This window comes from Cololabis saira, chromosome 15 (genome assembly GCF_033807715.1).
Source record: "Cololabis saira isolate AMF1-May2022 chromosome 15, fColSai1.1, whole genome shotgun sequence".
In the NCBI taxonomy this organism is placed as follows: Eukaryota; Metazoa; Chordata; class Actinopteri; order Beloniformes; family Belonidae; genus Cololabis; species Cololabis saira.
The window spans coordinates 14809839-14824666 of record NC_084601.1 but is presented as its reverse complement, the minus strand read 5'-3'; the positions used below and the strand labels follow the sequence as shown (position 1 = coordinate 14824666).

At 39.2% G+C, this 14828-nt stretch overlaps 1 protein-coding gene across 1 annotated transcript; it reads left to right on the top strand.

Moving 5' to 3' along the window:
• The first annotated feature begins 413 nt into the window (after positions 1-413).
• On the top strand, positions 414-3264 carry fam221a (family with sequence similarity 221 member A). The gene is made up of 6 exons (XM_061741906.1): positions 414-515; positions 1327-1500; positions 1584-1774; positions 1881-1954; positions 2140-2272; positions 3152-3264. Exons 1-6 carry the CDS (start codon positions 451-453, stop codon positions 3262-3264), a joined length of 750 nt encoding a protein of 249 aa, XP_061597890.1. The 5' UTR covers positions 414-450.
• The last annotated feature ends 11564 nt before the right edge of the window (positions 3265-14828 follow it).

The following is a 14828-nucleotide window of genomic DNA, read 5'->3' as shown; positions in this document are numbered from 1 at the left end:
TCCGCTTTTCAAGGGACGGTTGGCAACCCTAGTTGTCATTGACAATTGTGACTGTAATATTTGGCGAAAGTGAAACTTTAGATACTTTTTATTTATACATTTTTGATTTCAATACTGAATCAGTCTTAAATATCACGAGTGTTGTGTTTGGGGCGTTAATACGGATGTAATATTAGTTGTTGTATAATTATAAGTAATATGTTTTTTATTATTTATAATTTATTAGATCTAACTGGTCTTTCATTCTGTACACATCGATGTTTTTGTTTTGTCTTTTTTTGTTTTATTTTCTTGTTCTTAGAATAAATTTCCTGTGCAGTTCACGCTCACTGAAGTGTATGTTGCTAGGCAACCTCAGCTCTGGCGATAAACAAGGTGTTTGCTCTACAATCTGTGACTGTAAGTTACGAAACAAATAGATACACAGCACTCAGTTTGGGAATTCTTACAATGGCTAGAATTGGTCTCGATAAATCGGCTTTAAAAGCGGTGGATGACTACTGGGAGTACAGAAGGTATGTTTTATCACAAAATAAACAGCGTGTTTTTCTTTCATTTTGGACCAAAGTGCCTTAGTTAACAACAAAACAGTCTGGTAAGTCGAACCCATTCACAATAACTCAGAATATTGATCATCTGTAACAAATACAGAAAAATACACTCGCATTTTAAATAATTTGTCAAATAAATAGTGGAGGAGGTAGTACTCCGTCCTGTTCTCTGATTGGTTCATCGTTGCCAGGGATACCGGACACCTGAAGTTAGTGTGAGGTTGGAACAACGTTGTAGTCCAACATTTCATTATAATTGGATTATGGTATAGATTTGAAAGTTTGGTTTACGCTAAAAACCTAATGTTGGATTGACGTCTAATTAAGGTAACATATGTTGGATGATGGTTGGTTGCCAGCACTACATAATTAGTTATTTAACGCTGTCTGACGTTGTAACCAGTATTAAATCAAGGACCGACTTTAATACAACATCCCTGTCAGCTGGGTCCTACAATCAATCAAGCAGAGCAGTTTCTTCACTTATCAAAGTTGCACTAAAACATTTTGACAGATTTTTGAGCGCAGTGTACCACATGAAATTGGTTCGAGGTCAGTAAGCACAACAAAATCCATACAGAAGACGCACCTGATTATAGGGCGCACTACAGATTTTAGAGAAAAATTAAGAATTTAAAGTGTGCCTTTTAGTGCGGAATATACAGTAATCTAGTTTAACAAGCAATTGACGTAACAAATCTAAGCCAGGAACATAAAAAAAGTGTCTGAATTATTTGAATTGTCACGACAGTCTTGGATTTTTGTCTTTTTCAAGGATTGTTGGTGATGATGATGGTGGAAAACTTTTCACTCCAGAGCAATATGAGGAATACAAGAATAAGGTTATTCCTCAGCGTGTGAAAAACAGGCTGTATGTGAGCTTTGGTGTACCGGGAGGTATTGACTGCAAACTGATAGGCCCTGAGACCGAGTGCTTTTGTGCACATAGGTAAGATTGCTACACTTTAAATGAGACATTCTTCTTCCACAGCTACTTAGATATGTATTAAGGAAGGATTTGATCTCAACCAGGTACAAGCAACATAAAACCGACTGGGAGGTGGTTCCTTCGGAGAGACCCCTGGATCTACCATGCCGAGTCAGAGGATGTCACTGTTCTGCCTTCCAGTATGTTCCTAGGCTTGGATCAAACCCTGTACGCTGCAGGTGTAAGCACTTACCCCAGGATCACAGTGAAGCTCCACACCACTTGTGCAAAAAGTGTGAGTCTGAAATCACTGCATTTCAAGAAAGTTATTTTTTTGACCAAAGTAAACCTAGCATTTGACCTGATAATGTCCTCTCTCTCTTTTTTTTGTCTTTGTACAGGCAATTCCTGCTCTGGTTTCCAGAGTCCCTACACCTGTGGATGTGGCCAGGCCTGCTTTGCACACAAGACCCTGGTGGGTATTGTCAAACACTTAAGAGAGATGAACAAAAAAAAACTCAATCCTAGATATAGTTATTATTATTATTATTATTATTATTATTATTATTATTATTATTATTATTATTATTATTATTATTATTATTATTATTATTATTATTATTTATTATATTTAGGATGTTATATATCTGATCTTCACAGGTTGAAACAAAGCTTGAGCGGGAGGCACGGGGTCAGCCAGTTGGCAAGGACGTCCCCCATGCTGCCATGGGGGGACTGACAGGGTTCAGCTCCTTGTTGGATGGTTACCTCGCTTTGGAAGCCGATTTCCCTAGTAAAAGATTTGTATACTTTAATTTGCATTGGAAAGTAAAAGGAGATATCTATTTTGCATGCATGCACTTGTGTGTTTAGTGTGAGAAGTATACTATTGAATCTTAAATACTCCATGCACTTCCACTTATCTGAGGTCGGGTCGCGGGGGCAGTAGCCTTACAAGGGGAGCCCAGACTTTCCTCTCGCTACTTCGTCCAGCTCATGCAATTCTGTGTTGTTGTTTTTTGTTTTTTTTTTCTTTTCCAAGAGAGTTGATGAAAATTCCATGTGGGATCATGAGAGGGCAGCAATGAACAGCACAGAGACGGTAGTAAATGCATGATGTCTGCAGAGCAGGGATTAGTGCAGGTCAAAAGTGTAATAAATATTTTACCGCACTGATTTTTGGCTGTAATGTAATCGTAATAGGGCCGTTTCAACAAACACACACCTTTCTAATCCCTGAGATGTCAAGTCCATCCTTTCAAATAACATCAGCAGCGTACTTTAGAGATTTTATCAGACAAATAATGGCTCCCTCACACTTTATTTTTCCACTTCCTCTGAATACTAGGGCAATCAAGCAAATGATTAAATGTGGATTGTATGTGGAATTTAAAATTCTGCGTTTGTGTGTGATTCACACGTCAATCACCCCATAAACTTAAAAACGATGTTTTTACCATGAATCAAAAACAATCTTCTATCTTATTAATAGAATCAAAAAATCTTTTTTTTTTCAATTGGCATCTGCAGAAAAATGTATTCTATGATAAATAATCCTACAGTCAGTGACGTCACATGTGATATTTCTAAATATGGACTCATGAGATACACCACATATTTGTTGGTTGGGTGTCACATCCCATTTCAGTTTTCCCTGTGGTATCTTTTTCAGATCAAAACAGGGACGATGGTTCCCAACAGAGAAGCTCGGCATTGCAGATGGACCGCACATCTATTGTAGGTTCTGCGTCTGCTCTCTGTAGGAAAGAGACCAAGAAACACTGAAATGCATTTTCCTTGAGTCCATCTGTCGGCTTGTCCACTGTTTGTTGGTCCGTTAAGCTGCATCATATGAAATAAAATCATCCTTTCTGCATCACCTGATCTATAAACTTGCATCTTTACCAAAAATGAAAATAACCTTGAAGTGTGTTATGAAGAAAAATAATTATATCTCTGAGGAAAAGGTCTCTACATTTTGTAAAACTGTGGTACAATGAAGTGTTTGCTAATTGTTTGATTAACAACTATAAAGATATTAAAAGAGATTCAAGTAGGGAGAGACACTGCTCGATCATCTCTCCAGTATTTGGTATCTTGTGGTATTGATATTAAGTTCATATTCCCCTGCACCATAAACTTGTCAGTTCACTCATCTCCGGGTTGTTTGATTGATGTCCTCTTATTGTGAGAAAGACTCCCACTCAGCATATCACCAAAGTAACACCAGAATGCCGAAGCTTTGTGTCTGATGAACGCAGGATTTAATTTGTGTGCAGATGTACTGTCTGCAGTTGATTAATCCCATTCCTCACAGTAGATCAGCAGTGATGAGAGCTGATGTATTCCATACAGTATAAAGACATTGAAGTAGACGCTGTTTTCTCCACTGGCAGCCCACTTTCCAACATCTTTAACGGAGAAACACAATTAACTGGGATCTAAATGAGGATTTACGCCCACACAGATGTTCTCGCTGAGAGGATGGGAAGTCAGGCTGGATCAGGTGGGTGCTGGTCAGTGCATCTCAAGTCATCCGTGTAGTAATGTTAGCCTTACCTGGGGGGAACTTAGTGTGTGCGTGTGTTTGTGTGTGTTGGTAAGCTGAGCAGGTGGTCTTGAGGTAAAGAAAGGTCAGCGATGCCTGAACGATGCCATGGTTGCACCTGGTTCTGTTAAAGCACAGTGCTGAAAAAGAACCATAGATGCAACAACATTTGAAAGCTGTGATGTTCAAGCTATCAGGATACAACTAACCCAAATAAGGCTTTGAAAGTGACAATGGGCAGTACTTCCACACAACCAAACCCAGTGTTGCCACAATCTTAATATAAACCTTTGAGTTTACTGAATATTAATCAACTACACCGTATGTGTGAGGAAATGTTGCCCCACTGATTGCGGTATTCTACCAAATTTAAATTTAGATTATTACATCTTCAGTACTATCTATCAGTGCAATACTGCAGATTTTAGGAACACTGGAGAAGAAATGGTGTTCCACTATAATCTATTAGAATTTCACATAAAGATGAAGTGACAACCTAAAAAAACTACAACTTCATGAGAGATAAGATAAGAGAGATAATCCTTTATTTTCTCCCTCAGTGGGGAAACTTATTTTGTTGGCAGCAGTACACTTAGCACACACATGCAGGGGAGGGGTTAAAATAAGACTAAAATAAGTAAAAAATAAAAAATATATATATAATATGTATAATTACAGAAATATGAGCAGTATATACAGTAGATTGAAAGAAAAGAAACAGTGCAAAAAAAAAGCAGGTAGGGTGTGTGAGTTAGACTGGCAGATATTGCACATATGATATTGCACATCTTATGTTATTGCACAAGTTATTGTCCGTTGGCTACTGAGAGCAGGCCTGGTTGTATGAATCATATTAGTCATCATTAAGTAAAAAGAACAATCCCAGGTTTCTGTTTTTATCACTGTAGCCAGAGTGGCAGTCATAGCTCTGTTCATTCACTATTCCATAAACGCTCAGTAGTGATGACTTCATGAACATTTAAAAATGAGAAAGAGCGGGGCACGGTGGCGCAGCTGGTAGTGCAGCCGCCTCACAGTTTTGGGATGGCGAAAGGGCCTTTCTGTGTGGAGTTTGCATGTTCTCCCTGTGTTCCCTTGGGTAGTTTATGTGAGATACCCCACAAAAACATGCAGCAACCCCGGGCTATACACTGCCTCCTGTGGCCAGCGGGGCCAGCTGAGTGGGCGAGGAGGGTCTGGCTGGAATAACATGATCCTTCCACGCCCTACGGCCATGGAAGCCCCCCCATGCTCACTCCTTAGGCAAAAAAGGAGGCTTGAGCCCAGTGCATCCTTCCCACCACGGTTACAGACCATCATATGAATCCCATCAGCTTTAAAATAAATAAATAAATAAATAAAATAACAGCTGCACTATAGAATCTGATTCATCAGAGATGGATTAAAGGAGTCACTTCAGGCTGGTTTAAGTTCCATTCATGTGATGGATTTGTTTGTGTAAACTGTGTAGAAATGGCATGGAGTTGTGTAAGATTCTGTGCATGGACTGATACTTCTCCCTAAACTCTAAAACTTAATGTTGTCATTAGGTACTATGATTGGTGATCCTATAAATCACACAAAATACACATTTCCAGAGGTTCATTCTTTCACCTTTGTAGTATTGGCAAAATTGGGACTATCTTGTCACACAGTGATGCTGAAAACTGGTCCACACTTTCATTACTTCAGGACTTGACTGTTAATTCTTAAATCATGAGACACAATGTTCTGAACATTTTGCAGCTCATTTAACCTGCCATGAAAGTTCTGTTGTGAATAAGACGGAGAGATCATATTCTCCCATATTTAACATTTGTTCATTGGCCTCACATAAAAACCTGGATTGAAATCAAATAAATTATTCTCCTCACACATAAAGCCCTTTACTACCAAGCTTCGAGACATCCTCTCCCCATATTTTCCCAACAGAGCACTTGCTGTCAGAATGGAGGATTACTTGTGGTTCATAGAGTTGGGAGGCAGAGCCTTCAGCCTCTCCCTGTGTCCTCATGAGCTGCTCCAAGTACCTGGTTGGTTCACTCAAATTAGTCAGAAAACTGTGGGTGGAACGCTGTACACATTACACATTCGTGCTGTCTTCAGATGGCACAGTCAACTCTCATAAAAGAAAGGAGCGATTACACGTACGATAAGTAAAATTGGGTTAATTTACAGTTGATGAAAAGCCAAATTTTGCTGGTATCATGGCAGGAAGTCGAGTAGAGCACCCAAAGAAGAACGTTCAGCCTTGTCACTTCCAGTAAGAGCCTGATGCCGCTTTCCCTCTACACACGCTTGTACACTGGAGATTGTGTTTGAGTGTACTCACTCAGGGCTGCAATCACAGTCAAAGAGGCAGAAAAAGACATTGAGTTGGTCAACTATCTCCAGTTCCTCACAGCCTTAAAGAACATTTGAAATCTTCCCTTGTGTGGGACATTTGTCATATTCTTTTTTAGGTCAGAGCGCCTTCAATCTTTCGACTGTAACTGTACTTTTCAAAAGTAATTTGTCTCCTGCTTTGCCCCTTCTTTCTGTGTCAATGTGGTCCCTAAATAGTTTTTCTTCTTTCTTAGGAGGTCCATAAATTATTATTATTACATTTTTTTGACACTTAATCTTCACCATTTCCATTTTTGGTAACAATTTGGAAACTTATTGTTCTGGTTAGCGCCACCAAGTGCAAACAGAAATGGATATAATCTGACATGTAGTTTGATCATTAATCTCAGTACATTCAAAGACCTCAGACATATACTTAATATACCATCCTTGACAGACTTTTGCAAAGGTTTCTTCCACTTCATAAGCCTTTCATTCACAGTGTGTTACTGGGTTCATGTCCTAAAATAAATATAAGGGTAATACTACGTAACTCCTCACTGCTTGCATAGGATTTAAGAAGGTGAGTTGCTGCTAATCTTCAGCTCCTGATGATGATAATCGGGTGTGCAGACCTCTGTAAATAATAATAATAATAATAAGCTTTATTTGTATAGCACCTTTCCAAACACAGTTACAAGGTGCAGAATTAAAAGGCAGAATCCAATAAAATGACAAAAATATAAAAACATAAGAGCATAGAAATACAATAAAACATTAGAAAATAGTAACATTGGATATTATAAAATACATTTTTAGATGTTAAGTAAAAGCACATTTAAAAAAGTGTGTTTTTAAAAGAGATTTAAAAATGGACAGAGATGTGGCTCGCCTGATCTCCTCCGGCAGGTCATTCCAGAGCGACGGGGCCCTGATAGCAAAGGCCCGGTCGCCCTTAGTTTTTAGTCGAGATCTAGGAATCACTAATAGGGACCCGCCGGAGGATCTCAGGCTACACCTTGGCTCGTATGGGACTAAGCAGTCTTTGATGTACTCAGGGGCCAGTCCCATCCGGGCCTTAAAAGTGATCATTAAAATCTTAAAATCAATTCTAAAACACACAGGTAGCCAGTGTAATGAAGCTAAAATCGGGGTTATGTGTACTCTTTTATTTGAATTTGTGAGGAGTCTGGCAGCAGAATTTTGGATAAGCTGAAGTCTGGAGAGATTATGTTTACTTAGGCAGGAGTAGAGTGAGTTACAGTAATCTAAACGGGATGTGATGAATGCATGAATGACAATTTCCAGGTTCTTGGGAGACAGAAAGGACCGGATTTTGGAGATTCTGCGCAGTTGAATGAAACAAGACTGGACAGTTGCTTTAACATGCTGATTAAAGTTGAGATTACTGTCGAAGATGATACCAAGATTTCTGCAGCTGGGGGTAATACTGGTGGAGAATAAGCCAAGTTGTGGTGAGATGTGATTGTGTGTGGTGTCTGGGCCTATGATAATGACTTCGGATTTGTCCGGGTTCAATTGGAGAAAGTTATTAGACAGCCAGATTTGTACTTCATTTAGGCATACTTTGAGAGTGTGTAGTTGATGGTTGATGGTAGGGTCGAAAGAGAAATAAAGCTGTGTGTCATCTGCGTAAAAATGGAAACTAATATTGTGTCTGCGGATTATGTGACCTAGAGGTAACATGTAGAGTGAGAAGAGCAGTGGGCCAAGGACTGACCCCTGAGGTACTCCACAAGACAGAGATGCTGTGGAAGATCTGCAGTCACCAATAGCAACATTAAAAGTCCTATTGTGGAGATATGAGTAAAACCAGTCTAAAACAATGCCAGAGACGCCAACCCACTTCTTGAGACGTTCCAATAAAATCAGGTGATCTACGGTATCAAAAGCTGCAGTGAGATCTAAAAGGATTAAAATAGATGAATGGCCAGAGTCAGCTGCTAAAAGGAGATCATTGAGCACTTTGAGGAGTGCAGTCTCTGTGCTATGGCCCGTTCTAAAGCCAGACTGGAATTTTTCAAATAGGCCATTTCCGGTCATAAATGAGATCACCTGTTCTGCAACAATTTTTTCTAAAACCTTGGCCAGGAATGGAAGTTTGGAAATGGGACGAAAGTTGTTCAGGATGGTGGGGTCTAATGAGGGTTTTTTGAGCAGTGGTTGTACTAATGCAGTCTTGAAGTGGTCCGGGACTATGCCTGATGAGAGGGAGGAGTTGATTATGGTTAAAATAGAAGGACAGACTAAGTGCAGGACTTCTTTAAGGAAGCGGGTGGGGATGATATCGAGAGGACAGGATGTGGGCTTCATGTTGGAGATGATTTTGCCAAGATGTTCTATTGAGACGGGGTGAAACAAATTTAAAGAGCACAACAGATTAATAGGTGGTTCGAGTGTTACAAGAGGCAGTGGGGTGATTTGATTTCTTATTACACTGATTTTGTTAAAAAAGAAAGATAAAAATTCCTCGCATGTCTCCGTAGACGGCTCAATCACAGTGGGCGGGGCATCTGTAGCACGGCTGATAATATTAAAAAGCACTCTGGTATTATGCTGGTTTTTCTCAATAATATCGCCAAAATAGTTTGCTCGAGCATTTTTAATTTTCAAATTAAAATCTTTCATTAAGACTTTTAGACTGTCAAAGTGGACAGTTAATCGTGTGGCCTTCCATTTCCGTTCAGCTTGACGGCAGATTCTCTTTAATGAGCGGATTTCCTCATTTATCCAGGGTTGAGAGGTATTTTTAGGCTTTTTGGTTTTAAAAGGTGCAACTCTGTCTAGAATGTTTGAGCAGGTGCTGTTAAAACCATTTAAAATATCGTTAGTGTTCATTAAAGAGCAAATTTGGAACTCAGAGGAAGCAAATTCTTGACAGAATATGGAGGCAGAGGTTGAATTAAAAATGCGGGAGCGTGTCTGACTTTCATGTTGGGTTGAGGTAATGGGCAGGGTAGTGTTAAATAAAATACAATTATGATCAGTAACCCCAACATCAATACAGAGCATGTTGTTTACAGTAATTCCAGTATATAAAACAAGATCTAATGTGTGGCCTTTGATGTGAGTAGGACCAGTAGGAGCCAGAGACAAAGTAAAAGATTCCACCAGATTTAAAAACTCATTTGCTAAAAAATTCTCAGGGCAACAGATATGCACATTAAAATCACCTACAATTAGAATATTATCAAATTTAGGGATAGCAATTGACAGTAATTCTGAGAATTCTGTGATAAAACCGGTTGCAGATTTAGGTGGTCTATAAATAAGAATACAGAGGGTCCGTGTGCTACCTGAAACAGTGAAACAGAGGGATTCAAAGGTAGTGAAAGACCCAAACGTGGTGCTACAACATTTAAAACAGTTCTTATAAACAACAGCTAGACCACCCCCCCGGCCGGTTAATCTAGGTTGATTCAGGTAAGAGTAGCCAGGGGGACTCGTTTCAATTAAAGGAGCTAAATGCAGATGTTCTGGAGCATTCAGGTGGCATTAACACAAAGCCATCACAACTCGGAAAGGTTTATAAAAACAAGTTCCAAACAATTTGAAGTTAAATATTGTACAGTGCCTTAGATTATTTACAAGTAGAAAATATTCAAAACAACCATTAATCATCCCATTTCCCTAGTAAATCTAATCCAGCATCCTACCTTGTAATTCAAATTCAAATTCAAAAACAGTTTATTTATGCCGAGGGGAAATTAATTGTTGCAGTAGTCATGATTCAAGTCTCCTCAAAGAGTCATAGAAGAGGTTTATTGCTGTGGGGAGGAGGGATCTCCTGCAGCGGTCTGTGTTGCAGCGGATCTGGCTGAAGACACGGATGCTGAATCACTATTGTGAAGACGATGCTCACACACAGACAAAAACAACTCTAATACAAAAGTTAAATGTTGTTGCAAATTTGTATTAAAGCTAAGACTGTCGTGGTCTAAGGTTTTTGTTAGGGTTTGGTTTCTAGTCTTGTGTTTTCTCTGACTTCTATTTTGGTCTTGTGTTTGACTTGTTTCCTGTTTTATTTCGAAAATCTGGCTCCTCGTGTGTCATTTCTTTGGGCGACTTTACTTGGCCAATCTTCCCTTGACTGATATTACCCGTGTCTCCTCAGCCACTGAGTGTAAGTTAAATCTTGTTTTTCCTTTGACCCTCGCTGGTCCATACTGTTTCCCTCCCAGTTTCTGGCCATCCTGTTTTTTTTCTGTCCTGACTTTTCAGTTTGCTGTTGGAGCCCTTTTGTCATGTTAATTGGATTTCTGTTTCTTTGGACAATTTAAATCACATCTTAAAACTCATCTGTTCAGACTTGCCTATCCAGTCTAATTTTCTGTATTTTATTTTATTTCCTGTTGTATTTTATTCATATTTTCTATGTTTTTTACTGTAAGGTGTCCTTGGGTGCTCAGAAAGGCGCCAACAAATAAAATCTATTATTATTATTATTATTATTAACGGACTTGTGTGAGTTACTCAAACGTCCCCTTGTCCTGTATTTCGGCTCTATAAATCCCTTTCTGACAAAGACCCTCTATGATCACAAGGTTTTTATTAGGAATTTGCACAAAGAAATGTAAAATGGAAATGTAGAATTGAAAGAGGGAGTGCTAACTTTTGCATATTAATATGTGCTATCTACTAATAACTTTGTGTTTCTCTTTGTCTTTCCCATAGTAGGTATCATTTGCTTAGTGTCTATATATGCCTGTAGAGGTAGCTGGCCACCCTTCCTGACTCTGGTTCTGTTGGAGGTTTCCTTCCAGATCACTCGTCTTTAGATCAAATTGAAGATGTGATCTGTGTATTTCCCATTTTGGAAATTGTTTTACATTGTTTTGGCATCAAATTAGTATTTGACATTGAATTGGCTATGTAACTGAACTGAATGAGAGTTTATTTGAATGAAATGAAATTAAACTATTTTTGTTAAACCTGTATAGCCTGGAGTGTCTTTTGTTGTGGACTAACATGATATGCATTAAACTAAATAGACATAAATAGCTGTGCACATCTTTAAATAACAGCTTTCACCTTTGTAGTTCAGAATGTCTTTGTTGAATTTTAAAGTCAAAAATCTGTAGAAAAACAAAACGGGACAGATGATGAGAATGAGGAAAGCAAAAAAAAAAGCCAAAATAAATTAATAGGCATTGGCCTCGCACATTAGTCTGGTGCAATTACAATTTAGAGTAATTGTCTCTCCATAGCAACGCAGTACAGAAGGCTTCAGCTAATTTATTACAGCCATTGGTTAAAGAGAATAACTTCACCATGGAAACCCCGCCCAGTTTGACTGACAGCTTCAACTCTATAAATTAAGACACAAGCACAGAAGATTAATTTGGCAATTAATGCCCGAGGACACACTTAATTACCCCTGTGACAGATGTGCTAAGTAAACACTGACTTAACTGAGGACATCTTCTCCTGATTTCCCCACATACAGGGACGAACGGAAAAAGTACACAGGTTCTGACAAATTATCTGTAGCTTCACACACATTCTCAGCCAGATAACACAAATATATGATAAACACAATAAAGCAGATTTTTAAAGAATGTCAAAAAACCAAAACATAAAAGCAGATGAATATTATGAATAATTATGAATAACCATATTGTATCTGTCTGTGCTAGAGGCTTTAACAGTGACGGTAGGATGCCGATATTTTCAATGCAACACTAAGAATGGTTCCATAGAAAGGACAGTGAAATGGAAAAGAAAAAAATTAGAATATTAGATTTGTGTTGTGATATGTGTTTAATACAGCAACAGTTCTTCTCGACATAAAGTTTTTAAGCATTTTGAAGTCAGAACAGTTACCTCATGACCTGTGCTTGTTTTTGAACACCGTTCTCTATGATCTTTTGCGTCATACCTTCCTTCTCAATGATGCTGCAGTCATGGCAACCTGATGCAGTGGCTCTGGTCATGTTTTAACTTCCTTTATATCAACAGGAAATTTTTTTCTGCTGAGAGTTTTTCCATTTAAAACACACATTTTGAAACACTTTTCTGTCCCGGTTTGGATGCTGCAGGATTTCTGTCGGCGACTTGGGCTCTTTCGCACATCTGTTAAGATGAGTAACCACGTTGCTCAGATCAGATTTAAGTAACTATAACAACAATTGTGCACATGTGGGGGCAGCTGACTGAGTTTTCCAAAGCCCAAGTCATACAATAAATAAATAAATAAATGCCCAAATACATTTGGCTCGTAAAGAAAATTGTGAGGAAGTAAAGCAGAAGTCCAAGAGTGTTAGCAAGTGTTGTCGTGGAGAACTCAGACATGAAACAGAAAAGCTTGGAGCACTGATAGAGTCAAAGCAGGACCGTTGGGAATGAGGTATTACGGGCATCATTAGACATTGCTGCGCGCTGACGCCCCTCCAGCGACCCTCTACCAAGCTTTCATGTACACAAGACTGCTAGCAGAGCAGTAGGACTCAAATGAGAAGCAGTGCTTCCTAACTAAAAGCGATTTAATCTTGTACATGATACTGCATCTCTGGATGCGAGATAGCCAAGGTAACACAGGAACCTGTGTTACCTGCGTTACATCATTAGCTTCATTGTTGCCAGGCTACCAACATAACACCTCAACGCATTCAGGGTGATCCCTGGAGATTATTGAACCAAGCTCTCTCTCTGCTACACTTTCTGGGTTTTTTGATTGATCCGACCCATCACGGACACTAACCAGATCTCCTTAAGGTCCATGAGATGTGCAAGAACAAGCCAAGGCCATCAAGGCCTCACAGACGGGCCCCAAAACCCCTTCTGGCCATGCCATGTAGCATGTGCCATTTACATGCATTCATGCGCAGAAGAGTCAGAAATGTTACGGTTGCACGAGGTGGATCTATACATTATTAAACTGCTTTTAGTGATGTTGTTGACCATTGTAATGCCTTTGCATTGTGGTACAGCAAAACACTCTTTCTAAACCTTTTTGCTAACAATCAAACCTTAATGAACTACCACAGACTCAATACTCACTTAAATGTCCCTGATTAGAATACAGCTCCTCTAAATGTCTTAATTATCATCTTGCTGCTTCGGAGGGAAAGTGTTATGCGTTCTTTTTGAGAGCCATCTTTATGCACAGAAGGTCCCTCATTATGCACCCTCGCACCATCTACCTGACTGACAACATTAAATCTAGAAATGCCTTTGAGAGAAAAACCATTAAGATGCATGTGATGGCCGACTGACATCAGATGGGAAAGTGTTTTGTCGTGAATTCAGCACTCTACCGAGGATCATCGCTGTTTCCAAATTCTTTCTAATGCTTTTTCGTGCATTAGCTGGACCGGCAAAAGCGTACATTTTCCTTCCATTATCAGACTTTTCCATCATGGAGCCTTAATTCAACATGGTAAGTTGCAAATATATTCAACGTTGCTTTCCAAGTTATTCTCACATCTTTTCTTCATGCTAAGTGGATGGACGAGTGTTGAAAAAGGTTCAGCAGACTTGGTAAAAGACAAATGTTATGTCCTTCATTACTCTGACATAACTTGTGCTTAAATAGATTGATTTTCCATAAAAATATAAAAGCAGGGGGTATTTAAAGAGTGATTCAAGTTACTTTTATTGTTTTACAAATACATCTAATTGCACGAAATGTCAGAAAGTTAAAACACGACACAGATAAAATCGGTTTAATGGAATTGCAGTGACGCATTAAGACTATTGTGGCCTCAAATAGGTGACGATTTACCCAAGAAAAGTTTAGCACCGTTTGACGTAGGTGCAACTCTCATCGAGTTTCCTAATATCAAAGCTCAGGACTCTGACCTTCACACCTGAGCCAGTCCAGCCTGTCACAGCTTGGCAGTGAGACGATCTGTGAATCTGTCCATCAAAACACCTTGCATCATGTTTCTCTTGACGTGACATTTGTGATGCACTCACCCCCAAAACAGATGAGACACATTTCACAAACGCAACGCATAGAGAAAGACTCATGCTCGCACAAATTAGAAGAGACAGCAGAGAGTTCTGGGGAAGGAGGCAGAGACAGGTAAATGAATGCCGAGACTAGACGACGGATTAAGGCGGTGGGTGTTTAGAGAAACTAAAGAACGAGTGAGAAAGATGTTCATTTCTCGCTATCTCCTCATCGAGGAGTTGTCATTATTATGGTAACTCTGAGATGAACATGGAGAGATGCTTGTCTTATTCAAATTAGTTACATAGTTCGGTAAGTGCTTGCAAAGGCTGTCTGCCAGTTAATGTCAAAGGCAGAACAAAGAAGGACATCTGGAGATGTTGACAGCTCAGAGGAGTGGAGAGAAGAAAGGATTCGTCTTGCAGGCAGGAATAGTTGTGTGAAAATCAGCTGGTTATTGTTGAGGAATTTATGTAAAGTACTTTGAGGAAATAGTGACAAATATTATAATATATTTTGACCCATATCTGATCCCTCACTGGGACGACTGTGCTCCTTTAT

Excerpts from the sequence above, each read along its gene's own strand:
- fam221a (XM_061741906.1), top strand. The coding sequence starts at position 451 with ATGGCTAGAATTGGTCTCGATAAATCGGCTTTAAAAGCGGTGGATGAC. Across the intron at positions 516-1,326 it reads GACTACTGGGAGTACAGAAG|GATTGTTGGTGATGATGATG; the intron begins GTATGTTTTATC and ends GTCTTTTTCAAG. Across the intron at positions 2,273-3,151 it reads TTTGGAAGCCGATTTCCCTA|ATCAAAACAGGGACGATGGT; the intron begins GTAAAAGATTTG and ends TATCTTTTTCAG.